At 48.0% G+C, this 27,111-nt stretch overlaps 1 protein-coding gene and 1 pseudogene across 1 annotated transcript in view; both read left to right on the top strand.

Moving 5' to 3' along the window:
* Positions 1 to 6,188, top strand: part of LOC147706804 (calpain-1 catalytic subunit-like) — an 815,105-nt gene extending 808,917 nt beyond the window's left edge. The window contains exons 19-21 of the mRNA XM_086925934.1: positions 221 to 337; positions 603 to 661; positions 5,727 to 6,188. Coding sequence (XP_086782060.1) covers positions 221 to 337; positions 603 to 661; positions 5,727 to 5,753 — 203 coding nt within the window. The 3' untranslated portion in view covers positions 5,754 to 6,188. The remainder of the gene's footprint in view (positions 1 to 220; positions 338 to 602; positions 662 to 5,726) is intronic.
* A 934-nt stretch (positions 6,189 to 7,122) lies between these two features.
* On the top strand, positions 7,123 to 13,605 carry LOC147706803 (dnaJ homolog subfamily B member 1 pseudogene; annotated as a pseudogene).
* Positions 13,606 to 27,111: the final 13,506 nt, after the last annotated feature.

Raw genomic sequence — 27,111 nt, 5'->3', positions numbered from 1 at the left:
TTAATCTAACTTGCAGTGTGTGGCACTTGGGGTGGCCGCCTGTCAGGTGCAGATCCAAGGTGATACCCAAGTGTGCTCGATGAACCCCGTGTGAAATTTCCTGTTGAGCTCATGACAGTGCTTGTGGAACAAGAGCCTGCTGGAGGGGTTGATTGAACCCCACGGTGCTGAGGTTTCAGCTGATACTGAGATTAACCTACCTTCCTTCTCTGTTTTCCAGGGTTCAAGCTGAATAAAAAAATCATGCAGGTTCTGGTACCTCGTTACTCCGACACCGCACTGGGGGTCGACTTCGATAACTTTGTCTGCTGCCTGCTTCAGCTGGAGGCCATGTTCAGTGAGTGCTTTTTTAGGAAGTTCAACCTTGGGCATCGAAGGACACTCTTTGTTCTGCTAACTCCCTTCTGACCTCTTTGTTGACGAGTCCTCTTCTCACACTCTGCTTCTATATTGTAATTCTTCATGCTTGAGGTCCCTCTGGCCTTCTGTGCTGATATGGCTGGCAAAAGTCTTGGCTGCTCTGTCATTGTGCACAGCACAACGTGTGTCAGGCTCTTGACCTGCTCTTACAACTAAACTAATTGTTCCCCTGTTTGCTTTAGTACTCTTCAATTTCATCGCCAAAGACGACAGTGAAATGTCCGCCATCGGCCTGGCAGAGGTGAGCTGCTTGGAGCACCTACTTCTATTTCCACTTAGCACATGAGCACATGAAGGCAGTGATGAGTGGCATTAGGTGCCTAACCATAGTAGGAAGAAAGGATTGTGCATGACTGTGCCTTTGAGTGGACCTGTTTTCTATCAAATGTTCAGGTATGTCCAATGTATGCCAAGGAAGACTAGGACTATTCCAGATTTTCAGGATATCCATATATCATGAATTGACATACATTGAGTCAAAATACACATACAAGTTGAATCTGCAGGTTTACGGTAGAAGTGGCTACAAAAGAAGCCCTTTTATAAGCACTGCTTAGAATATACATAAAGGACGAAGTCTGCATACATACAAGAATAAGGTTATGCTTAAGCATATCATAAGACTGCAATAGGATCCTGTAGATCACGAGTGCCCAGAGTCTGCCCAAGAGCGTTGCATCATTGCCAGATATTCACAAAAGCAAATGTGTGTGAACAGCAATTCCATTTTTACTTTATATCTATATTTCTTTTGAGAATTTCCTGAACATGTGGCATGGTTTGGGATCTTCTGGACTTGTGAGCAACAAGAAACTGACTAAAATGTAAAGACTATCAGACTCCTGTTCCTACGCATTGACAAAGTGTGATGACAATTTGCTCCAGTTCAGGAAGAGCCTGAAGACCTGTCTTTTTAATCTTTAGGCTGTTCTTACTGTCTCTGTTTCAGTTCTTTTCTTATTCTTTTTGCTGTGTTGTGTTATTTTTATTCTGAGTTGTAGGTGGAAAGCGCCGGGACACTCTTTTCGAGTAGCCGTGCGCTATACAAGAGCGTTATAACATAACATAACATAACATAACATAACATAACATGACTAGGGATCACTTACAGATAGGGCAGTATGTAGTAATGGAAAACCACATTATGCGACAGGGTTGGCCAAATGAAAATTAGTTACTTACCTGTAACTGTAGTTCTCTAGTATTGGGACATTTCATACATTCAAATGTTTGAATCATTCCATGCCATGGAATGAACACCAGACTCCGAAACTACTTCCTCCTCCAACAACGCCAGATAACCCATCATCTCCGACTGGACCCCAGCCACCACGAAGACACTGAATCAACCATGAAAGGAGCACCCACTGACCCCTGCCCTTCACACATTTTCCACAGAGCCGCCATCGCACCGGAACTACAACGCACCATCAACACCACCTTCAAAACCGACATTTTTCCTGATGACTGTAAACACACAGAAGTCGAGCCCCTGCTCAAGAAGCCCACGGCAGATCCTTCGGACACCAAACACTACCGACCCATCTCCCTCCTCCCCTTCGAGGACAAAGTCACAGAGAAGACCGCCAAAGTCCAACTAACAAAATTCAACGAAGACAACTCCATCCTTCTACCCTTCCCAATCCAGATACCGCAGCAACTACAGCACTGAGACCGCTCTACTCGCAGCCACCTCCTCCGCCCCTTCCTCACTACCAGAACCCAAAGAATCAGACTGCCACCCTTCCTCTCGGAACCCAACCTTCCTCCCTCCTACCCCCACGGACCATGCATGAAACCTCAGCATCGTATTCGTACTCTACTCCTCCCTCTCCATTACCCGACAGGTCAACGCTGGTGCGGCCACCTGCATCCTTCGCAAGACCATCAAATGGATCCCCCCGAATCAAGAAAAATTGTCCCCCACGCACTCATAAGCAGCAGACTAGTCTACGAAATGCCCTTCATGCCGGAATCAACACTTCTCTGCTCCGCAAACTCCAGACCATACAGACACCACAGCCAGACTCGTCCTCGGCATCCCTCGACTAGAACACAATACCAAACACCTGCGAGACCTCCACTGGCTCCCCGTCGAGAAGAGAGTAACCTTCAAGACATTCACCCACGCCTAGAAATGCCTCCATAACACCGGATCCCAATACCTCAACAAGAGAATCTCCTTCCACGTACCCAAGAGAAACCTCCGATCTGCTGATCTCGCACTCGCTTGACTCCCGCGCATCCGCAGAGCCAGAACAGGTGGAAAGGCCTTCTCCTACATTGTGGCCAAGACCTGGAACGAGCTCCAGATCGACATCAGACGCACCCCCTCTCTGCACATCTACAGGAAGACCCTCAAGACCTGGCTCTTCGACTGACCAGAGCTGCTTAACCCCCTCCCCCCCAGAGCCTTGAGACCCTCATGGGTGAGTAGCACGCTTGACAATTCCCTGATTGATTAACTATTAGAAAGCAATGTTTATTACTACAAGAGACTATAATGACAATGAACTATAGGTTTTAGAGCCTATCTATACCTTTTTTTGAAAAAAGGACCACAGTATGAACTTTAGCCAGTCAGACGACAGCACCCTCTAGAATACTCCAAAGAGAGACTACCAGCTAGATTCATCATGGTCCCGTTTTGCGAGTCCTTAATAGCGATTATTAAGGAATCGCTATTAAGGACTTGCAAAACGGGATTCATGTAGGAATCGCTAAATAAATTGCAATTCCTACACATTCCTTATTTGCGATTAGCAAATTGATAATCGCAAATAAGGAATAACTCCCCATTCATTCCTATGAATGAATGGGGCTAAAGGCCCATAGGAAGGAATAGGGAGTTATTCCTTATTTGCGATTAGCAATTTGCTAATCGCAAATAAGGATGCGATTTCAAGGGTGCCAGGGGCTTCCAAAGGACACCCTGTAGCACCCCTGAAATGTAAATTTAGACTTATGTTGCGCACACACATGTCCAAAGGACATGTGTGTGTGTAACATACAACTGAGAAAAATGCACAAAAGTGCATTTTTCTCCGTTTTCGCTATTTACCACGAAGTCAGACTTCACTGTAAATAGCGGCATAAAATAGCGAAATCACAATATTTTAATGGTTCATGAATAGCATTTAAGGAATCTCAAATTGAGATTCCTTAAATGCGATCGCAATTTGAAAAATCGCAATTTTTTGCTTAATTTTTTTAATTGATTCTTACCTCGTTGTTGCATGTTTCCTTTTACTTTGTCTTACCTTTTAACTTACATTGGGCAATTTGAAGGTTTGCTCTTAGCTTCCTGCCGCAATGACCTATTCACAGCTGATGCCAAACAGGAGGCTGCTCAGAGCATTTGCGATGCAATAGGTCTCGTATTAGTCAAAATGCGAGCTATTGACATCACAAATGCAGATTTTTCGTTCATTTCAAAGTATGCCAGCAGTACCATAATTCTTGCCCTGCTGCTGTTTAGGAAGTAGCCTCCATTTTACTTCATGCTGGTAGTATGATTGTTTCCGTGGATTCTGCCATTCATGGTACATGTCCCTATATATTGGATGGCCTGATTAAAAAAAAAACAGAGCATGGAGGCAGACAAAAAAGCAGGACTACACATTTGTAGTGACTTCAAGGCATGGACTGACATAGTTGATACCATTTTCCAAACAAGAAGACAAACAAAACGTGTATGATTCAATGCAACTTTGACAAAAAGTGATGTAAGTTGTTTACTTTTTTTGCGTTTCAACGTATGGCAGCAGTAGCATAACAAACAAAGAAATTCCTTTCACAAAGAAAAGGGCCCAGTACCATAGGCTGTTACTTGGTGTCCCTGGTCCTGCACCCTTTCCTTTGTGAAAGAAGTTTATTTGTGTATTATGCTACTGCTGGCATAATCTGAAATGGAAACACGCATTTGCAATGGAACAGGTTTCGCATTTACCCGAGTTTGAGCTATTGGCATTTTTAATGATAATGCCTTTTATTTATGTTTCGGTTTTTGAAACATAAATAAAAGGCATTGTCATTTACAATACCAATAGCTTAAACTTGCATTTAAATTTTGGGAGCCATGATAAAAGTCTGACTTCTCTATCTTTTAAGGTCTTCTGAGAAAAGGTGAGGCAGATTTTGCAGTCTCTCACCTTATGTTCCGGATGGAAGCAATATATACAATCCTTTTAAGGGTCATCGTCGTGGATCCTCTATTTCCCCACATGAGTCACAGGATCTGAATAATCTTTTTTTGGTTGGTTGGGACATGCTGTTCAGCCAGAGTATGTAGATATTTGAAGTAAATTCTTTTGAAGATCTGGGTGAAAAACCAGTAGATTGAGTAGAGCTCAAGGAGACTCCCATAACACGAAATGCAGTAGAGAATCTGAAGGATGCAGCCTCTCTTGGGAGTATTCTAGAAGGTGGCGTTGCCTGATTAAATTTCATACTTTGGTCCTTTTTTAAAAAGAACACAGATAGGCTATAAAACCAATGGTTCACTGGCGTTATAGTCTATTGTAGTAATACACAATGCTTTATTATAGTACCGTAGGACTCAAACTTTGATGACGGGGTATGATTCAAGCATGTGAATCCATGAAAGATCCAATACTGTTGAATATCCGGTAACAAAAGACAAAAATATGTGCCATAATTTGGCACATTCTGTGAGAGGTTTATTTAGCTATTTTGGCATTTTAACACATAATAATAATACATGGGAAAATGCTTCACCTCAGTAATACCAGACTACAGCTATCACCAAGTTCATGATGAGCAAAGGATCTGTAACTGTGCGACACCGCGTGTGGTTCCTATTACTTTTTTTAGTAACTTTTGATCCATTTGAGATAGAACTATCCGCACAACCAATGCATTATATGGTAGATTATTAGGCAGATTCTTAAGAGCCAAATGCAGGAAACACAGCAGCGGCACCACGGAATAATTCCAGTGGCCCTACATATGGGACACAAAGATGAGGCACTGGAGAATACCCAGCGACAATATTGAACTGAACCAAGTTTTTAGACAAGGATTGAAACCTAAAATAGTTATAATCATTCAGGCCAATAGGGGTACAATTGTGCTACGGTTCATGGTGAAGGGGGATTTATATTGGACAAAGAGTTTGCATCTTTAAACAACATTAGCAATCAGACAATGTGGATGAGAGAAGGGCAAAGTCATAGTGATGGTAGGTATTTAAAAGTTGCTCTACAATGTTGTGTCTTCTCCACTGGGAAGTGTTAGTGTGGTTGCTGGTGTACTGATCACATGTTGGTGTGTTTTCGCCTTCTCAGTGGCTGAGGCTGACCATGCGTGGTTGAAAAGCGAGAAGTGGTGCGCCTGCCAAGACCACAACATGGCTCTATCCTGTGCATCCTACAATTGCCTCTCTCCTGTTCCTGAAAACAAGACGACAAAAATAATCTTTGCCCTATTATAACCACTATTTCTGTCCTCACTTGTCTTATTCTGCAAAACGCCGCCTTCCTGTAGAGAATGATTGCATATTTCTGTAGTGCCTTCATGCTTTTAATCCCCACCGTCCCTGAAAACAGAGGGGGGTTGAGGCAAGCTTCTAACCCCAGGACATGGGGCCAGCTCATAATGTGAATTGTATTTTGGGGCTTTGTACGGTAGTCTTTAATTTGAAGGGTGGGAGGAACGAAGTGGATAGAGATTTTATTTGGGGTAGGGTGGAGTTAGTAGAGTTAGCTGCTTTGTTTAAGTCATGGCAAAAAGCATTGATGAATAAGGTCAATAATGGCCGTCAGTAATAAGTAATTGCCTGTTTTATTCACAAGTTGGTCTTGCCTGAAATTATTGAACTCAATTAGCAAGGTCATGCACCTAAGGTGAGAACACCTAAGATAACACGTTGGTTTTGCTTTAATTAGCGTTCTCAGTTGGCTGGAAGTCCTCATAGCACACATGAGCTCTGTGTCTTTCTCAGCATGGCTTTAAACCAAAATGGATGCCTCTTTTGTCTTCTGTGTTTGGTGGACTTGTAAACAGGGGAGCAGGAACCAAGGGTGCAGGTGGTGCTGCAGCACCCCCATAAAACCTGAAAGAGTTTATATAGAGAATGAATAATAAAGAGCCCCTTCAAATGTGTTTTCTTTATTGCAACAATGGTTTTGTTTTCAAAAACAGATTTTGACATATTGGGCTGATTTACTGGTCAGCTTACCCCAAGCTAACATTCGTTCCAGCACCCATGGGAATGTACACCGAGATACACTTTATTTTTTAACACTATTGTTACACATTGGGAAATGCTCTGCTCTTTGTGAAAGAGTCCGCTGTGGTGGCAAAAGCAGCCCCATAACTAATGCATATGAAGTCACATTTCCATTTCACATGCACGTTTTAAATGATGCATTGGGCAGTTGTAGGCAGACCTTTTATACTGCCTTTGGATATGCACAGGATGCTATTTATATAGCTCAATCAAAGTGTGAACTTACTTCTTTATCATCACTCAAAGTTCATTTCTGGATGACGAAAGGATTTACCCCAATAAAGTTTCTGATTCAAGATCAAATAGTTTATGAGGGTATAGATGCATGTATGTGTGTGTGTGTGTGTGTTCGTAGCATGTGTTGCTGCAAATACACAGCATACTCCTTCCATCTAGTGTTGGGCTCAGACATTTGCAGGCTGCAAGGTGTGCTTCAAGTCACAAGGTATAGTATGACTCCTCCGTTAGAACGACACCTGGTGGCCTCCAGATCAGAGACCCACACCCATCTCACATACAGCTATTATTCGTACAAGGACACTATTGGGAACAAGCCAGGCCCAGGTAAGGTACCTCACAGTCATGGTCTAGCGCTACGGGGCCAAGAGGTAGGGCGCACCACTGCCCTGCCCTTCCATCCATTGTCTAGCACTGCAAGGCCCAATTCCAACTTTGTGAGGCCTAGGAGAAGGAGGCCTACTACTCTGTGTCTCACAGCCATGGTATTTTGCTGAAAGGTTAAGGAGATGGACCCCTCCTGCACTAAGCTACATAGCTATGGGCTAGCTCTGTGAGGCCCAAGGTAGGAGAGCCCACTGCTCCTGCTTGGCCCATGAAAGTGTGTGCTTGACCCAATTCGTCCGGCACTCGACAATGCATATCGGCATGCTTACGGTTTCTGGATTAGCCCTCTCTGTTCAAGTGACCAGTTGTGACTCATTCCATGAAAGGACTGTAACAATAATATGTTTCCTCTAAAACCCTTCAATATTCTCAATGGGACCTCAAGTTAATTTTAATGATTTTGATATGCTCACCAGACATAGCCAAGAGGTGCAGAGGACAATGATCAAAACAGTCTATTAAGTGGTCATTAAATCGCCAAAGTGAGATTCAGGCGCTCTCCGAGCACATCCTTACACCAACATTTTCCAGACTACCAAGCTGCTGACATTCTTTGCACCACCGCACCCTTCTACAGCCCCTGCGTTGAGGTCTACGGTAATCTACTTTGCTTCTCAGCTGCATTCGCACAGATACATTTTCACAATCCATGATCCCATACTTTCTCCCTTGGGGAAGATGCCAGGTGTAACCCCTGCAGGTTCTCTCTCACAATTGCCAATAAAACAGTAAACAGGTCTCTGAAGGAGAATACATATACAACTACCATTAAACTGTGTAGCATTAACTGTCATTCACTGGTACGCCATCATGCTGATACCCTTGATGTCATCATGGATCAATTACTAGATATAAATGTAAATTGATACTTGTATAGCGCACTACTCACCCGCAAGGGTCTCAAGGCGTTTGTACGAATACCGCTGTGGAACCCATCCTGGCTTTCCCTGTGAGGTGTCCACTCCTGGGCACCCCCAGGGTGAAGGCCAGGCATCCTTAGCGTTGTGGGGGCCGTTGTGGAGATTAAGCAAGCTATTGCCCAGAGTTGCAGAGTGGGACTCCATGATTGGAATAGGCACCGAGGCGAGAATTATCAGGTCCGTGGAATTTTGAGCCCAAGACCCGCCGAGGCGGGGAATTGAACCCTGGTCCCGGGCTAGACCTCTGCATCAGGGTCTGCCGCTCTAACCATTGAGCCACACTATATTGTTTCTTACAGAAACCTGGCTAAACCAGACTACACATGCTGAATCAGCATTAGCTCTTCCTCCAGGTTACTGCATCAAAGGATGTGGCAGACCCACGGGTGACAGCCAACTGCAATTATTGACAACCTTCTACTTGGTGTAGTGTGACATCATCCTCTATCCCAGGCTGTAAAAGGATGCTGCCTCAGCTTTATTTTAATCAAAAGTTTACCTTTTCGGATCTTTTGCTTGATAGACCCCGGGATCCACTCAAACATTTCAGGGACAAATTAATAGAGTACTCTTCTCAATTGGTACTAAAGCTATCGATTTTAATATTATTGGTGATTTAAATTTACATTTCGATTACAATAATGGCAGCTATGCAATTGACTCAATTAGAGGTGGATATGAAGCATACAGCGGGATGTCTTTTGGATCCTGTCTTTTCTAACCTATCCAACCATCAATATCCACCCCCACCCCTGTGACATGGTCAGACTATTATGTGTTGCCCAGGATTATCAACATCCCTAGAGGGGCGCTCTCGACGTAACAATTTTCATCTCCTGGGCTGCCCTGAGCGGTAGGAACGCTCCAAAGTAGAGCTTTTCTAGGCAGACTGGTTGACCACTACAGTTTTGGTCAACCAGATTCCAAAGTTTTTTTTCCATTTAGAGAGCACCCAGGGTTCCTGGTCGCCCTCCTCCATGTCCAGTGATAGCACGCCTGCTCAACTTTAAAGATACGGATCTCCTACTGCAATAATTCAGAGCATACGGCCATTAGACCTATAATAGAAATAACATCATGGTGTAACTGGACTACACAGCAGAGGTCCAGAGAATCTGCAGCACCTTTGGAGCATTCAAGGCACAGCTACGCACTCAGGGATTGACATATATATTACTTTTTCCTGCCAAGCTTAGGGTGGTGGATGCTGACACAACACATTTCTTCTCCTCTCCGTAAGAGGCGTGGGCTTGCGCTCCAAGTGGTAACAAGACTATCTGGGATGGATTGGAGCGGATTCGCTGGGCTGGTCCGAGGGGTGGCACAGGCGCCGATTGCGCCAACCCCGATCTCACCCCTATGACGAACAAGCCTGATAAGGAATGGGTACAGGTGGTAGCAGAGGTCTGCCTACACAGTGCCAAAATAATTCAGGTCCTGGCCCCAGATATGGATCAAGAATCAGTGCTAGGAGACCCAGTTCTGTGACCTCAGATGTGGAGTCCACTATTGGGCTGGGAAGATCGCCCCGAGGGGAGTCCCCAGCTCTGTAACTTTCCATTGCTGGTGAGTGTAATTGAGTTTATTTACGACGGGGATGGATGGGGGGGAGGATCTGGATATCCCTTGACACACATGCTTACTATGTTGGAAACTCTGAACATTACGAACTCCCAGGAGGACCAGATTGTCACACGTTCTGCTGTCACATAGTTCTTGGTCCGACCCTCCAGATGCTTCTGCAAGGACTGTTTGGCACTAAGAACACGTATTCGTTATTTATTAAACTGTTGAGGACTTTGTGTCACCATTCCTCTTAGCATCCAAGCCAAGAGTGAGGTAGTTATTGTTATGTTAAAGTTTTTGGTTTTTGCTAGGATTGGGCAGAGCAGCACTTGTGAATATATGGAACTGGTAAGTGACACGGAGAGAGGGTGCAATAAAAGGTCTGAGCCTCGGGCAGGTACACCATGCACATGGCTATCACATACAATGTCCTGGCCCGATAAGGCGACACAGGATATATGTGTACTTTAGGCGTAGGCACAATCATATTGCTTGCCTCCAGGAGACACACCTTATGGCCACAGAGCTAGACAAAGTATCCAGGCACTGGAGGGAACAGGTATTTGGCACAGGATATTCCGCCTATGTTTGGGCCCAGATTCAAAAGTGCACCACGTGCAGAGTAGACCCCGATGCCCACTATGTGCTATTAGGAGGTGCACCAGATAGTCTGCCTCTCTCAGTGGTCTCATTGTATGCACCAAACATGCTACAAGGCGGTTTACTTCACTCGCTTTGTCACTGGCCCTGCCTTTGAATTCTCTGGTACTGAGATTACGGGGAGGGGATTTCAATTGTGTGCACAACGTCGACATGGATCGCTTAATACTTCCCCTCCCGGGGGCATTGGGCCTCCAATGACTAGGCACTTTAGGCAATAGACAACTGCAGCGCAGCTACATGATATCTAGCAGATGGGTCACCCGGGGGAGGCAGAATACTAACACTATGCTTCAGGCCACCAGGTACACACTAGGTTTGATTATATCCTCTGTAATGCAGAGTTATGGCCCCAGGTGATCAGTTCTGAATACTAGGGCCAGACACCGTCTAGCCACAGCCCTTTCAAAGTTGCCTTTTGCTGAGGAGAGGTCAGGGCGCAGATACCAAATTGATGACTGCAAACAGAGACCCTTCTCGACAAAGTGTATTGGGACACCAGGTCGGGATCCTTTAGAAGTGAGTTCTTATTGCCCATTATAAGTGTTCAACATGGATTATAAGTCTTTAAGCAAGGTGCTCGGTAATAGGCTGCTCCCAATGCTTCGGACACGTGCCCACCCTGTGGATTCATTCGCCACGGGACAACTTACTATAGTATGTGTCAATTGTTTCACATTATGGGAACAGTCGAAGAGGCTAAGGAGCTCCCAGTGGCGTCTTCTTAGGCTTTGAAAAAGCATTCAAAACCCTAGGGAGATTTTATTTGCTGCTAGTGTTGGAGGCCCTAGGGATGAGACCAGTGTTTATATGGTGGGTCAAATTGCGCTACACAGCACCAAGAGCCAAGTTGATAAAATGACACCAAATATTCCAGCACTTTGAGATCAGCAGAGGCACACAACAGCGCTGTTCATTATCGCCCACAATTTTTGCATTGGCCATGGAGCCGTCGGCTGAACTACTGCGAGCGGGGGCCCAGACTGGGGCATAGTGGGGTGACCAGTCTGGCATACAGTCTGTGTTAGAAGCTGGCCTGGTACATGATGTCCACTAAGGGTGGGGGAATCCTATCGCCCGACGCCCGAACCATGCTGTTTTTATTGATGGGCAAGAAGATGTATTGTCTATTACGTACAACGGACAAGTAGACATTGAGGGCCATATGTATGAACACATTTTCCCATAGACACAGAATGGGTAAAACCCCTTGATACATCTGGCCCTGAATCACATTAATACAACAGGCTGTGGGCACTCTGGGGCTCGCAGCCAATCAGAAGCTTGCAGAGAGCCTTTGGAGGCATCTGATTGGCTAGCAGCCCATGACTGGGGTCTAGCCAGTGATTGGCTGGGGGGCTGAAACGTCACTTAGCCTCTGCAAGCAGTAGTCGTGTGTGCCTGCGCGAGGCTCGCATTCAGGTAAAATAAGCAGTTTTGCCCGCTACAGCATTTACAGCTAGATTCATCAAAGTCCCGATTTGCGAGTCCTTAATAGCGATTATTAAGGGATCGCAATTAAGGACTTGCAAATCGGGATTCATGTAGAAATCGCAAAATAAATTGCGATTCCTACAGCCTCATTATTTGCGATTAGCAAATTGCTAATCGCAAATAAGGAATTACTCCCCATTCATTCCTATAGGCCTAAGGCCCATAGGAATGAATGGGGAGTTATTCCTTATTTGCGATTAGCAATTTGCTAATCGCAAATAACGATGCGATTTCAAGGGTGCCAGGGGTGTCCAAAGGACACCCCTGAAATGTGAATTTACACTGATGTTGTGCACACACATGTCCAAAGGACATGTGTGTGTAACATGCAACTTAGAAAAATGCATTTAAATGCATTTTTCTAAGTTTTCGCAATTTACCACGAGGTTTGACTTCGTGGTAAATAGCGCTCCTAAATTGCGAATTCGCAATTTTTAAATGTTTCATGAATAGCATTTAAGGAATCTCTAATAGAGATTCCTTAAATGCTAATCCTCGAAAATTTGCAAATTCTTTATTAGCGATTTTTGCATTTGGGATGATGAATCTCAAAAGCAAAAATTGCACTCGCAAAGGGCCAGATTCTCAGAATCTGGCCCTTTTGCGAGCGCATTTCACTTGATGAATCTGGCTGTTAGTATGTTGAAGTGTGAGGTTGGATACTCGCATAAAACTATACTTTACTTGATTCCATGATATTGTGACAGAGGTGTGATTTATTTTTTTTAGCAACCATGGGTAAAAAGATGAATTAGTGCAAAAGCCTAGCCCTGGCACGCCGTGGCGCCTTAAAAGAGGACGTCAAAAAAGCAACGTATTGCAAGCAGGTGCGCTGCGCTACCACCCTGACAAAAACAAGGAGCCAGGCTGCTTCAGACGTGGTTAGTGACCCCAAATAACGAGAGTTCTTCGACAAGTACGTTGAAGATAATTATGAAGGACGTGGGTGGCGAGCTCGGTGGACCTAATGACCCGTCATTCAGTTACACTTCACTACGATCCTCATGCTATGTTTTCACAGTTCTTCAGAGGCCGCAATCCTTTTGATACGTTCTTCAGTGCACGGAACGAAACGAGGCCATGGAAGTTAATGACCCATTTGCCAGCTTTGGGATGGGGGTCGGTGGATTAGGTAACAGGTTTTCCGAGGGCTCGGCGAGGACGTGATCACATCCAGTAGTGCGTGAGCTTAAAAGGCCTCTTGATGAAATCTACACTGGCCGCAGCAGTAAATGAAGATTTCTGATAAGCGCCTGAATCCAGACGATAGAACTGCACACTCCGAAGGGCGAGATCGTATTTCCTTAGAAATCAAGAAAGGGTACGAAGATTACCTTCCCTAATGAAGGAGATGAAGCACCCACAAACATCCTCTCCGATCTAGTGTTTGCTCTGAAAGATAAACCCCATTTAGTCTTTAGTGGGAAGGCTCAGACATTATCCACTGAGCAAAAATTACCCTGACAGAGGCGTTCTGTGAATTTACCGGTAATGCCCCGACCGTGGACAGAAGGACCATCCGACCGGTTTCAAGGATGACGTTATTGAAACTGAGAATCCCAGGCGAAGGTCTCCTTCCCACCCAAAGACCCAGAGCAGCAGGGCGACCTCATCCTCGACTAAATTCCTCCTTCCTCAAAGGAAGTACTGGAGCGGATATTGCCCGCATAGCCACAACGCTGACAAGACAATCGAATCAGAAAGTTGGTGTTTGTTTACAGCTGATATAATCTGTCAGGAGAGGGCGCTGTATGGCCTGAAGAAAAATTATAAAAAGCAAGAGTTACACAGAAATATTAAATCGTAACATGCCTAAGCACTCTTTTATTAAAACTCGTTTCATGTTAAGTTTTTGTCTACTGGGCCTGACCAAAGTTAGTCTCAGTATGTGTGAAACTTGGGGTTGCATTTTAGCAAGCGGTTGTTTTTCACTGATATACAGCGGGGTATCATGACTTCACTGTGACCGAGGGTTAGGTTCTTGTAAAATATGAAAAAATCCGAATTTGTATAGCGCAGACTTGAACATCTGCATAGTGAAATTAAAATAAGCCAGACAGCAGAGGCGCAACTAGAGCCACATTTCGGGGGTGGGGGAGGGCTAATCTTTAGCCATAGGCAGATAGTGGTGATGCAGGGACTCCAAGGGGTGAAAACACAATATAAGCCTCGTTAACAAGTGAATGGTCTTTGAAAGACCTGTGAAGTACTCAGGTGCGAATGTGTGTGTGCCTGCGAGCTGTCTCAGCCCTGGCTGACACACACGACAGCGGTTGGGGGGGGGGGGGGGGGGAAAGAGTGGGGGCTAAAGCCCTTTGACCCCAATGAGCGTTGAGTGACTGCCATTCAGGGATACCATTTCTCCTGACTGAATTTATGGTCTTTAATTTACTGCAGTTTTATTGAAATATAGGTGGGGTGTGTAACTTGGTTTTTAGTATCCAATATTTCTTTATACTTGGTACCTTCTTTCCTTCCATTTTCTTTCTTTCCTTTTTGTCTTCCTTCTTTCTTTTCTGCCTTTCCTGTTTACCTTCACTTTTTCCATTCCTTTCTGTATTACCTACCTTCATTCTTTATTTTTCTTTCCTTTCTTTTTCCCTTATTTTCTTTTCCCTTTCATTTTCTTCTTTCTGTTCATTCTTTCCTTTATTTTATCCATCAATCATCTTTCTCGAGCAGTCAGTTACACATGATTTCTAATGTTTTTCATTTATTTTTTTATTGGTAACATGGATGGTAGATTTGCATTATTACAAAGCATTTAATTGTTTACTGATTTTAATAAAACAAAAATATATTGAATGTTTCTCTGTCAGCCCTTCTAATTGCTGTAGGGACGGGAGTAGGTGGGACAAGTGGATTTTACAGGACATGTAAATCTCAGTGGCATTTTGTCCCTTGGCCAAGTAGATTATTTTACAAATTCCACACCCATGTGTAAGTGGGCACCTTGCACCAATCCAGACAACCCTTATGGTGATAGAAGAGGTATTAGGCAACCTTAGAAAGCTTTCTAAGTGGTAGCTGTGGAGAGCAACCTTCAGGCTTAGTCCAGAAGGAGTGTAAAGCAGCTTGTTTTACCAGAATACAATCTTATAGTATTGATTAAGTGAAAAAGAACCACACCAAGTAGTTATTGTATAATATTCTTTAGTATGTGCCAATATCTCGAACACGGAGAAAAACACAATGCACACAATACTGTAGCAAAGAAACACAGTAAATCGGACAACATACACAGTGGACCACAGGGGGGGACCAAACCATATACTAAGAAAGTGGTATGAGAACTACGACTTTGATCAAGACAGGGTTGAGAGGACGTAGAAGCGCTGGGGCCCCAAGGAACCACCCAAAGTGAGTAGATAGAGACCCCATGGAGAGCATGTGCAGTATGGAAACACAACTGCGTGCTCCATACAACTCTATGTGCAAGTCGTGGTCGGATTTTTAAACATTAAGGACCCTTCTCTGTGGACCCTGAAGACACCCCATGGAAGACAGTGGGTTGGAGAGGCACCCACCTGTGGATACCCTAGTACCCACCTTACCTACACCGGGGAAGCCGGTTGCATACGTGTGAAATGGTGCCGGAAACCGCCGTAGAACCCAATGGAGGACTTCAGCAAAGTGCCGCTGTGTAAGGAGGAAGGCATGTGCGGTAGAATCCGAGGAGGAATTCTTGATGAGAGGTACCTGCAAGCAGAGGGGACAGAGTCTGTGCCACTCAGGAGTGACCAGGAGACTTGGAAGACGAATGCCCTCCGATGTCGAGGACCGGGAGCCGTGCACGAGCTGTCCCACGAAGGATGTCAAATGCTGAGGGGTCGGTGTCTGGCAGGAGCACCAACAAGCCTTTAAAAATGCAACCAATGCAGGAATCAAAGAAGGAGCAACGTCGAGATCAGCAAGATCCAGGGGACTCACCAACAGCAGGGGAGTCAGGGCATGCCTGAGCAATCAGGGAAGGCCAAAAGAAACAAGTATGAACCTTAAGTGAACCCACTGGCCAGAGGTACTGGAGTCGCGAGAGGACCTCAAGCATCTCACCAAAAGATGCAGGCCACGATGTACACAGTGTGGTGTGGCTAAATATTCTAGTCACTGGAGGTGCTCCAGGTTGGGGCTACTTGGACCCCAAAGATCTTCTTGCAAGGAAGCCAACAAGCCTTTGCAACTGCAAGTTGGACACAGTGCACAGGGGTTTGATTATTGCAACCCCACAAGGGATACTGGCCTCAAACTTGGTCAGAGGGAAAGGCAGTCCTCGGGACCTGTGGAAAACCACCATCTATGTTGCAGAGCCCGCAGAGTCTGGAAGAACTCAGGATCTGCAGACCGGTCCGCTTAGTTACAGTGTCTGCAAATTCAGGGGAGTGACTCCTTCACTCCAAGGGAGATTTCTTCAAGTGTCTTTGATGCTTCACAGGCCTTGGATGGTTCCTGTATGATGCACAGGCAGACGATGCAGCAGAATGGAAGGGAGACGAAGTCAGGCCCAAACGAAGTCCAGCCAATTCCAGAGTTCCCAAACGGTAGAAGTGGTGTCGGATCTGAATCTTATCCCACAACGAATCTTGTAAGTACCTTAGGGAAAGGGTTTGGAGGATTCAGAGGATCCTACAAGGGGAGGGTCTGGACAGTGGGGGGGGGGAGGTTACTCCTATGTCCTTTATCCAGTTTTGCGCCAGAGCTGGAACCAACAGCTCCTAGAACTGGATAATGCACTAGGACATCAAGTGTGCCCCTCATGCAGAATTTCTGGCACTGGCAAGCGTACCCCCTGGGTCCAAATACACTAAATCCTGTATTTATGGGTGACCTACAAGACAATAAAATCTCCAAGATACATCAAACTCTGGTGACATATTGCCCCACTACATTAGATAAACTTAGGTAGAGGTGGGAGGATGACCTTGGTCCCCTGGATGAGGAGGACTGGACGGAAGCGCTTGAGTCCCCTCAAGGAGCGGCGATAGCCATGCGCTTTTGGTTGATCCGGATGTATGTCGTTACAACGCATGCTTTTACAACGCATGCCGTTACGATGCAACTTTTACAACGCAAGTCGTTACAACGACTTGCGTTGGGGGGCGCTGGATAGTGAATAGTTTAATTTACTATTCCAAGTCCAGTCCCCGTGGATAGTAGGGAAGGTGTTGGATAGTTATTAAACTATTCCCTATCCTAGAGTGCCCTCCAGCGCAATGCGTTGTAATGACTTGCGTTGTAAAAGTTGCGTCGTAATGGTAGTACGTTGTAAAAGTTGCGTTGTAAAGGATGTTTCCCGGTTGATCCAATTTAATTATCTTCACTGTGTATATTATACTAGCATCAGGCTGTGGAGGGCCGGCTTGATATAGACCCCGGTGTGCCTACGATGTGGCTCTGTGGATGGTACCCTGTTTCGCACAATTTGGCAGTGCGCGGTGCTTGAAAGGTTCTGGCAGGGGATTTTGGCATGCCTTGCTGAGGTCTTGGGGTGGGAGCTCCCTTCCTCCTGTAAATTGGTGCTGTTACATATAATAAAGGGGGTGGGGGGGAATATTTATAAGCTCCGTCTGATGCTACTGGGCTTTACACTTGCTAAACGGAACATTGCCCGTAAGTGGAAGGCTGGGGCTCCACCTCTGCTCTCGGCGTGGAAGTATGGTTTAGATTTCAATATGGGGATGGAGGTTCCTATCTTTCAGGCACGAGGGTGCCCGTTGAAGCATTTTAAGATCTGGAAGAGTTGGGCGACGTATGGGGGATTGGACCTGGAGCCCCCAGCCGTGAGGGAAGTAGCAGTTGAGGGTTAGGTTGGGCAGGAGTTGTGGTTCTGGACCTTGTTTCTTTATGTGCAGGCGAATTTGTGTTATTATTGGTGTGACACAAAGACAGTGCAGGGGTGGGAGTTTGTTTCTTTATTATTTCAGTTTTTGCATATGTATATACTAAAAGTGGGGGCGCTAGAGGGCGACTAAAAGTGGGGGCGCTAGAGGGCGCACAAGCGGAATGGCTGCTTAGGCACGTAGCTCCCGCTCCTTGACAAGTTATCCTTAATCTATCCTTTGCCACAGGGTGCCAAATCGCCAAACTTTCCCCTCGTCTGCTGCAGGAAGCTGCTAACTACACTCGACCCAAGTCCGGGGCCGCTACGAGGTCCAGAGCCGGAGTTATCGCTATTTTAAAATCCACCGGAGATTGCCCTGGAACCGGCGAGAGGAGAGAGCCGGCTGCGGCAACCTACGCGACACCAAGGACGGCCACGAGGAGGTGGGCCGCGAGCTCGGGCGGCCATCGTGGAGTCGAGATGGACACTGAGTGGATACTCGAGGCAGGGGCGAGGAGCTGTCGCCCCCTCACATGTGCAGGTCCCCCCCCGCTGCTGCTGATTCGACGCCAGTACCGCAGGTGAGCCGCCTCTTACACCCGGAGGCGCGCCGAGTAGCAGGACGGCCCCCGAGCGCCCAGAGAGACCCGTCCCAAGCTAATACTCTCAGCGGGGAGGCGCGGACCGAGGGGTGCCCAGGCTAGAAGGCGGCAGCCGCGCCGTTGAGTCCCGACACCGGAGGAGTCACTGCGCCTGGCTATGTCTCTGGGACAACTGGATCCTATGTTTGGAGCCGAATGCGCCTCTGCCCGTTTGTGAACTCCTGGGACCTATTGAGAGCAAGGCCGTATCCCCCGAGCTGCCCGATCTAGAGTATCCCCCGCTAACGAGCTCCGTGGATGGGCTCTGGAAGGGCCTGATCGCAGCGGGATCTCCAACGGCGCCTTATTTAAACTGGACTTCGCCTTCCCTTAGGCCTGGTGCTCAAGGTCTTCAAACTTGCTACTGCATTACGGGACTGCACCCGCGGCCTGCCTGCCCCGCCGGAGGAAGCTATAGCACCACTGCCGTCTGAGCCTTATCACCCATCATCGCTGGAACGCCTGGGGGGCACGGAGAGTGCCGGGTGCCCACGCCACTCCCGCTAGACATCTCCTGATCCACAACGGCGCCGCCTTGCCCGGCGACTGCTGCATTGCGCCCTACCTGTGCGGGCTGCCCACACGGACTGCTTTTGCGTCCACTCGCTTGACCTCTGGGCCCATAGCGCTGACAAGATACGCGACATCCAAGCGCCGCGACTTGTTGCCACCATGGTGCGGCCTGATAACCATCAAGCGAAGCTCAGTTTCGATGGCGCCAAGAAAGGCGCGAAATCGGTACCGGCGGATCCTGGGCCCAGCGCGGCAGCCCCGAAGGCCATCACGTCCCCCGCTAAAGACCTTGACCTGCACAACCTGTTTCAGGAGATGAGGCAGGGGTTTGCAACAGTCGTCGAAAAGGTCGACGGCGTCACTGCCCGATTGGACGCCTTGGTTCATAAAGTGGATCGCCACGAGGAGCGGCTAATGGCTGCGGAACAACGCATTTCTGACAACACAGATGCCACCTCGACTCACACGACGCAACTGGCTAGGATGGACAATCTGCTCAGGGTCATAGCGGCTAAAAACGAGGACTTGGAAGCCCGCAGCCGCCGTAACGTCATACGCGTCACTAATGTGCCAGAATCCACAGACACGGGCAGGATGGAACACTATATCGAAAAACTGCTTACAGGCTCGATTGGTGAGGACGCCTTCTCTCCCCAATTCATCGTAGAGAGAGCACACCGTTCCTTAGCGCCTGTGCCGAAGCCCGGACTTCCGCCGAGGCCAATTATTGCTAAACTATTGAACTATCAGGACCGCAACACTGCATGGAGGGCGGCCCGGTCTCAACGGACATTGCAGGACAATGGCGTCACTTTCTCCATATACCCGGATTTCACACCACTGGTGCAGGAAGAACGACGCAAATTTCTCCCGGTAAAGAAGAAACTGCGAGAAGCTCAAGTGGACTATGCGCTCCTATACCCGGCAAAGCTGCGGATTACACATCAGGGAAAGCAACGATTTTTCACGAACCCGCAGAAAGTGGAGGATTTTCTGAAATCGCTCCGGAGAGCACGCAGGGAGGACCGCGATGCCGCAGAGGAACGAGAGGACGGAGGCCTGTCTCCGGCACTACATGATCACTGACTGCTTACACCAGCTGCACTGGGCGCATCACTTGCACTGTTTGAATTCTCTCTATTGCTATGAGCGCAGACATTGGGATGACTACGCATGTTGGACCTGCACAGACTCAACACTCCTGTGGTAATGTAAACCAAGGACCACTCTCTTGGCCCTAGACTCCACCGAGGGCGGTACAGAACTGGAGCTATGGACCGGGAAGTGGCTGTGCGTACTCTATGCTTTACCCCTACAGGGTGTTCCCCTTAAGACTGCTAATGTTTTTGTTGTTGTTGGAGAGGTTGGGAGGGAAGGGGTGGGGGGAGGGGTGCTGGGTGGGGCTCAATGGCTGCTGGCATGATTGGGATGCTGGGGGGGAGGGGGTGGGTGGGTTGTTCTATGAAGAGGCATTCATCGCTTGAACTATATGTGCGAACTCTATTCGGTTGTGTGCATGTGCACCGATGTTGGCGGGGCGGGCCCTATCTCATTGCCTTGGCTGGCACTACTGCGCTTACTGTTGACCTATCTATGGCTGCTCTGAATGCTAACACACAATTGACTTGCTTGTCCTGGAATGTTCAGGGTTTGAATGATGCTAAAAAATGTCGCAATGTCATTGCCTATCTTGATAGACACCACGTCAAGGTTGCCATGTTGCAGGAAACCCATTTGTCGCCGCAGGGTAGGATCACATTTGCGAGCAGATGGGCTGGGGACCGCACCTTCTCCTCATACTCCACCTATGCGAGGGGGGTTGCTATCCTTGTCGCCCGCAGTGTACCGTTTCAGAGATATGGTGAACTGATTGATAAGGAGGGGCGCTATGCATTGCTGTGGGGTAGACTGGGTCGTGACACATACACATTTGTCGTCACATATGCACCAAATGTCGATGCACCTGCTTTTTTCACTACTCTATGGGGCAAGATCATGACTGCTGGGTCACGACACGTTATTTGGGGTGGGGATTTCAACCTGGCGCTGGTACCTCAGCTGGATAGGGCGGACGGAGTCTGCTCCTATAAGCCTTGAGCACGAGAGGCGCTGGAGGGAGTGATCGCGGAGGGCGGCCTGTTAGATGCCTGGAGACACTCGCACCCACATGGGAGGGAAGGCACACATTTTACCTCACACACGGGAACATGGGAGTCCCGTTATGCTTCACTTCCGTCCACCTGGGTGGGATAGCCCAAGGCCACACTGGAGACTCCGCCCTGAAATCTTGTTGGACAATCTGTTTCACACTGAACTAGGGGAGGAGATAGCAGCCTTTTTTCCCAGAAATAAGGGGTCAGTGGACTCGGTCGAACACATTTGGGAGGCATTCAAGGTAACTATTAGGGGATATTGCATCTCCATGAGCCATGGTGTTCTGCGCGACATCCTCCATACGATTGGCACATTAGAGAAAGAGCTGCGGGCTCTGGAACTCCGTATGGTGACTGAGACTGGACCCAAACCGCAAGCTGCTTTCAGAGAGGCATTGTCGAGGTATGAGGAGGAAGCTGCCAGGGAGGCTAAGTTCCGTGGTAAACACTGGCAAGCTTGGAAATATTGCGAGGGAGATCGGCCTGGGAAGGTGCTCGCCACACTCACACAAACTCCACGAGCACATAATGTCATACTTGAACTCACGGACACTCACGGTGCCACAATCAGGGACTCGGATGAAATACTCAATACATTCACTGCACATTACCACTCGCTCTACACTTCCACCACAGGGTCCGACACGTCCTATGCTGATTACCTAAAAGATGTAGTGCCATGCTGGCTCAGTGATGGGGACAGGGCGTTCCTAGCGGCGCCTTTCGAGCTAGACGAGGTCCGCGAGGCCATTATGTCCCTCAAGAACGGCAAGGCCCCCGGCCTCGATGGCATTCCTGCCGAGTTTTCAAAGCATACATTGATATCATGGCCCCTGTCCTTCGTGAGGTATATTCGGAATCGCTCTGTGACGGTGCTCTTCCATGCTCCATGCGCGAGGTGGTGATCACCTCTCTCCTGAAGCCCGACAAAGATCCCAGCTCTTGCAATTCTTACCGCCCACTCTCCCTCTTAAATTGTGATGTTAAAATACTCACTAAGGTCCTGGCCACTCGACTGTCGCTGTTGATGACTAGAATTGTGTTGCCCGATCAGTCTGGTTTTGAGGCTTGCCAGTCCACTTCCCACAACCTCCGTACCCTGTTCTCTCTGCTTCGCACAGTTCATCCCGATATGCCTGTTGCAGCCATTTTCCTCGACGCATCCAAGGCTTTCGACTCAGTCGATTGGCCTTACCTATTCTCGGTCCTGGCTAGCATGGGGTTCCCGAAATTGTTTATATCCTTAATCCGCCTACTCTATACTCGCCCCACGGCGAGGGTGTTGATTAATGGTCGCCTGTCGCAACCTATTGCAATTACCAGAGGCAAGCGCCAGGGTTGCCCACTTTCTCCCCTGTTATTTGCCATAGCAGTCGAACCTCTTGCCTGTCGCCTGCGCCAACTACACCGAGACGGGGCGGTGCAATGCTTACAGCGTCAAATAGATGTGTCTCTATATGCGGATGACATCACGCTATATGTTAAGCACCCTGAGACGCACCTCAATCCCTTACTCAGGGAGTTTGTTACGTTTGGCGGGATATCAGGTGTGCATATTAACAGGTCCAAGTCACAATTCTTCCCTTTAACGGAAGCGATTGCCGACTTTCCTCTCGACTATCCACTGTGGTGGTGCCGGACCGACCTCCGTTACCTGGGGATCCGTATCTCCCGGGAAAGGGAAGAGACATTACGGTCCAATTATGGAGTGGCAATAACCAAGCTGACCGCTTCTGTGGATCGCTGGATCACCTTACCGCTTTCCATGGCCGGAAGGGCATCCCTCATAAAAATGGTAATCCTCCCCAGTTCTCTTTATCTCTTCCTCAACATTCCCTATTTCCCTGGCGCTTTCTTCTTCAAAACCCTGAAGATGAAGCTGCGCAGGCTACTCTGGGGAGGCAGGAGCCCCCGGCTCAAATTGTCCACGCTTACCCTCCCCTATGACAGAGGAGGTTTTGATGTCCCTGATTTTGAGGCATATTATCAGTGCGCACAGGCACACTTCGCCTACCACTGGATGGCTCCTACGCCTTTCATGCGTCATATTGCGGTGGAGGACTGGATAGTGCATCCTCTCCCGCTCAATGGGTTGCTTCACTGCCCAGAATCATCCATAACCACGCCGAATACTTCGGTCTCATGCACATTGGACGCGTGGCGACGTATAGCCAAGAGCTTGTCATGTCATCTACCCTACTCACCCAGGCTGCCGCTTACCTATCATCCTAATCTCACCCTTTTGTGGGAACAAGGATTCTGCAACCTTTGTGCAAGGATTCATATCACCTGTTATGGTGACTTGTTCTCTAACGGTCATTTTAAGTCGGCGGAACTCTTTTTTTGCGACGCACAGACACACCCCTCTTGAGCTTTTTTATTATATACGCCTACGAGCGGGGATGAGAGATATCCTACCCGACTTCCCGGACGAACCCGAAGTCCTACCTCCGCTTCATTTCCTGTTGTACTCACAAGATGGGGCCCACTTGGTCTCCGGCCTTTACCTTAAGCTATGGGGAGCTGCTCCGATGCCGGAATCTAGTGCTCGGGCGCGCTGGACTACTGAACTGGCCACTGACGTTACCGACGAGCAATGGCACTATTGCTGTGCGCTCACCTCCCGCATCTCCGTTAGTAGCAGATCGAAAATCATACATTATAAATTCCTACAGCGGGTGTACTATACGCTGGTGAGGAAACGCAGATTTGGCCTGGCGGATGATGATCGCTGCGAACGCTGCCGCGCCGAACATGCAGACTTTCTGCATTTAGCATGGGAGTGCCTCCAGGTGGCGCGCTACTGGCAGCAGGTGACTAGTGCCCTTGCAGAGATGACGGGGGAAGCGGTGCCCATGGATCCCTTGGTGACACTCCTCGGGTATACTTTGCAGATCCCTAGATCTTGCCGGAAATTCGTTGATACCGCGCTACTCTTGGCTAAGAGGCGTGTAGCATGCCGCTGGGGTCGAGGCAGGGCGCCCAAATTTAAGGACTGGCTGGCGGACTTGACCTACTGTCAAGAACAACATACTACATTCGCTGAATTATTACCCATCTCAAGTCGGCCCAGAGACATCTGGGATCCATTAGTGAGCTATCTGCTCGCACATTCCGATGACGCAGATCCGCCTGAAGAACACCCTGTTACAGTCTAACGTCCTGCCTTGAACTCTGGCCCCGACCGTTGATCCCACTCACGCATCCACATCTCATTTCGGGCAGTTCTCACCGGGACCTATTACCCTCGGACCACGACGATTCGACCTACTTTCCGGGCCCCACATGGTACCCAACATCGAAGAACTCCCTTCTTACGTTGCCTATTTCTCCCCCTCTGTCACTAAGGGATTCCCTACGCCACATCCGACACATACTTGCACTTTTTCTATTACTTACCTCTCCGTGACGCCACACACATCGCTACTTATAGCACTGATGGTTGGTTGTTGGGATAAGTGCACTGCGGCTACCGTGACATGCATGTCTCTGCCTACCTGGGCTGCCACACCGACTCGATACCTTCTTTCCTTCCGAGCGGACGTGAATTGCCTCTTAGTTTCTGTACTGTTGGGGTTTTTTGTTACCTGTTACGAACATGAACATAACATTTAAAAAACACAGTTCTACTGCTGCTCATCCTTCATTGCCCCACAACACCGGCTGTGTCATCATCCTCATTCACAGATGTACTGCGCCGCCGGGCCTCAGGGATGCCGGCCACGAGGCTGTGTTATGGTTCCCTCACCATGCTGCCGGCCTCCGGGTTGTGGGCGCAAAAAGCTGTGTACTATGATTCCGCTTGTGCAATAAAGCAGTTTTGAACTAAAAAAAAAAAAGTATATACTAAAAGTCATGCGATATATCTTATGTAACATGTGGCAGTCTGTCTCTGGGTAACAGAGCTCTGCATTGTATTTGACAATTGAAATAATAAAAACTGTTGTTAAAAAAAAAAATACACTAAATCCTGTCTGGGATGTGGTCGCACCTCCCTGTGACAGGATGGCTATTGTTCCACCTGCCTCTGCTCGACCTTGGCTCAGGAGGAAGGCAGAAATGTGTCTCTGATCGGCAGCAACTATTTTGTGCTGTCCGGGTCTAGAAGGTTGGTACTGGGAACACAGAGCCTAACGGAGAGCTCTTCCAGTGCATGGAATCATACCTCCCACGCGGTTTACTGTGTGGGGGTATGATTCCAACATGTTTGAAACTAAGCATGATAGGATTCGTTGCAGCTGTTTTCGAGATGGTCGTTGCACAATTACTCAGTCTCCTTCTATCTATCTATACTACTTTTATAAAGAGAGAACTTGCACCTTTTGACAAGGTAATCTGGGGAACCACAGCGCCAATCTACACACCCGATACATCTTTGAAAATGTCAGGGTGTGTAGATGGACATAGGCTATATAAATAAAAAAAAAAAAGCAAAATAAAAAAATTAATTTACAAAACAAAGTAGTCCCCTGAAAGTAGCGCCGGCCGGGACCTAGCGCTGGCCGCGCCGCGACGTGCGTCATGACGAAGGAGGAGCGGCGGCGTCATGGAGGAGCGGCGTCATCATGGAGGAGCGGCGGGGCGGTGGTGCAGTGAGTAGCGGCGGCGACGACATGAAGAGGTGGCGGTGCAGTGGTGGCGACATGAAAAGGAGGAGCAGTGGGTCAGGTATAAAAAGTAAATAGGCGGGGGCGGGAGGGAGTCGGGGCGGTACTCGGGAGGCTGGAGGCGGGGGGGGGGCGGGAGACTGGAGGCGGGGGGAGGGAGGCGGGAGGCGGGGGGCGGGAGGGAGTCGGCGGGTGCACCGCTCGACAACATGCTGCCCCAGCCACCTTCTGGCCCCGGCCTTAAAATGCAGCCCCCAGCCCCCTTCTGCCCCAGGCAACGCTGGGGCGGGCTGCTAGTATACTAATATAATAAAGAGAGAGCCCAAACCTTTGAGGCGGGTAATCTCAGGAACCACAGCACCAATCACAACACCCAATACAGCGTTGGAAAGGGCAGTTGCAGCAGAAGGACATAGGCTATGCAGACGCCTACCATATACATTTAAAAGGTAAAAGAACCGTGCCAGCAAAGTAGTCCCTTGTGGGCGTGTCTGCGTTGTGCTGTGGGCGTGTGCTGGGGCGTGACAAAGTCTGGGGGCGTGTGGTACGTTCCGCCCTTCATGCCATGTCTCATATCGTGTGCTAATCCCACCCTGCTCCCTTTAAATACCCCTGCACCCCATAATCATAACCCACCATTACTCCTTAAAATACCCTAACACCCTTAAACACTAACCCATCTTAACCCTATAAATATACCCTGTACCCCAAAACCCAAACCTATCCCTAAACCCTAAAAATACACCTGTACCCCAAAACCCAAACCTAGCCCTGAACCCTATACAAACCCCTGTACCTCAAAACCCAAACCTACCCCTGAACCCTAAAAATACCCCTGTACCCCAAATCCAGCCCTGAAACCTAAAAATACCACTGTACCCCAAAACCACCCCTGAACCCTAAAATACCCCTGTACCCGAAAACCCAAACCTAGCACTGAACCCTTAAAATACCCCTGTACCCCAAAACCCAAACCTAGCCCTGAACCCTAAAAATACCCCTGTATCCCAAAACCCAAACCTAGCCCTGAACCCTAAAAATAACCCTGTACCCCAAATCCCAAACCTACCCCTGAACCCTAAAATACCCCTGTACCCCAAAACCCAAACCTAGCCCTGAACCCTAAAAATACCCCTGTACCCCAAAACCCAAATCTAGCTCTGAACCCTTAAAATACCCCTGTACCCCAAAACCCAAACCTACCCCTGAACCCTAAAAATACCCATGTACCCCAAAACCTAGCCCTGAAACCTAAAAATACCCCTGTACCCCAAAACCCATACCTATCCCTAAACCCTAAAACTACCCCTGTGTCCAATAACCCAAAACTATATCTGAACCCTTAAAATACCCAAGCACCCCAAAACATATACCTCAGTGCCCCAAAACATATACCCCTATACCCATACTTACCATGTCCAAACATTAAAAATAACATGCTTTTA

This window comes from Lissotriton vulgaris, chromosome 6 (assembly GCF_964263255.1).
Source record: "Lissotriton vulgaris chromosome 6, aLisVul1.2, whole genome shotgun sequence".
Taxonomy (NCBI): Eukaryota; Metazoa; Chordata; class Amphibia; order Caudata; family Salamandridae; genus Lissotriton; species Lissotriton vulgaris.
The sequence above is the reverse complement of the archived record's forward strand: the minus strand, read 5'-3'. Positions and strand labels throughout refer to the sequence as shown.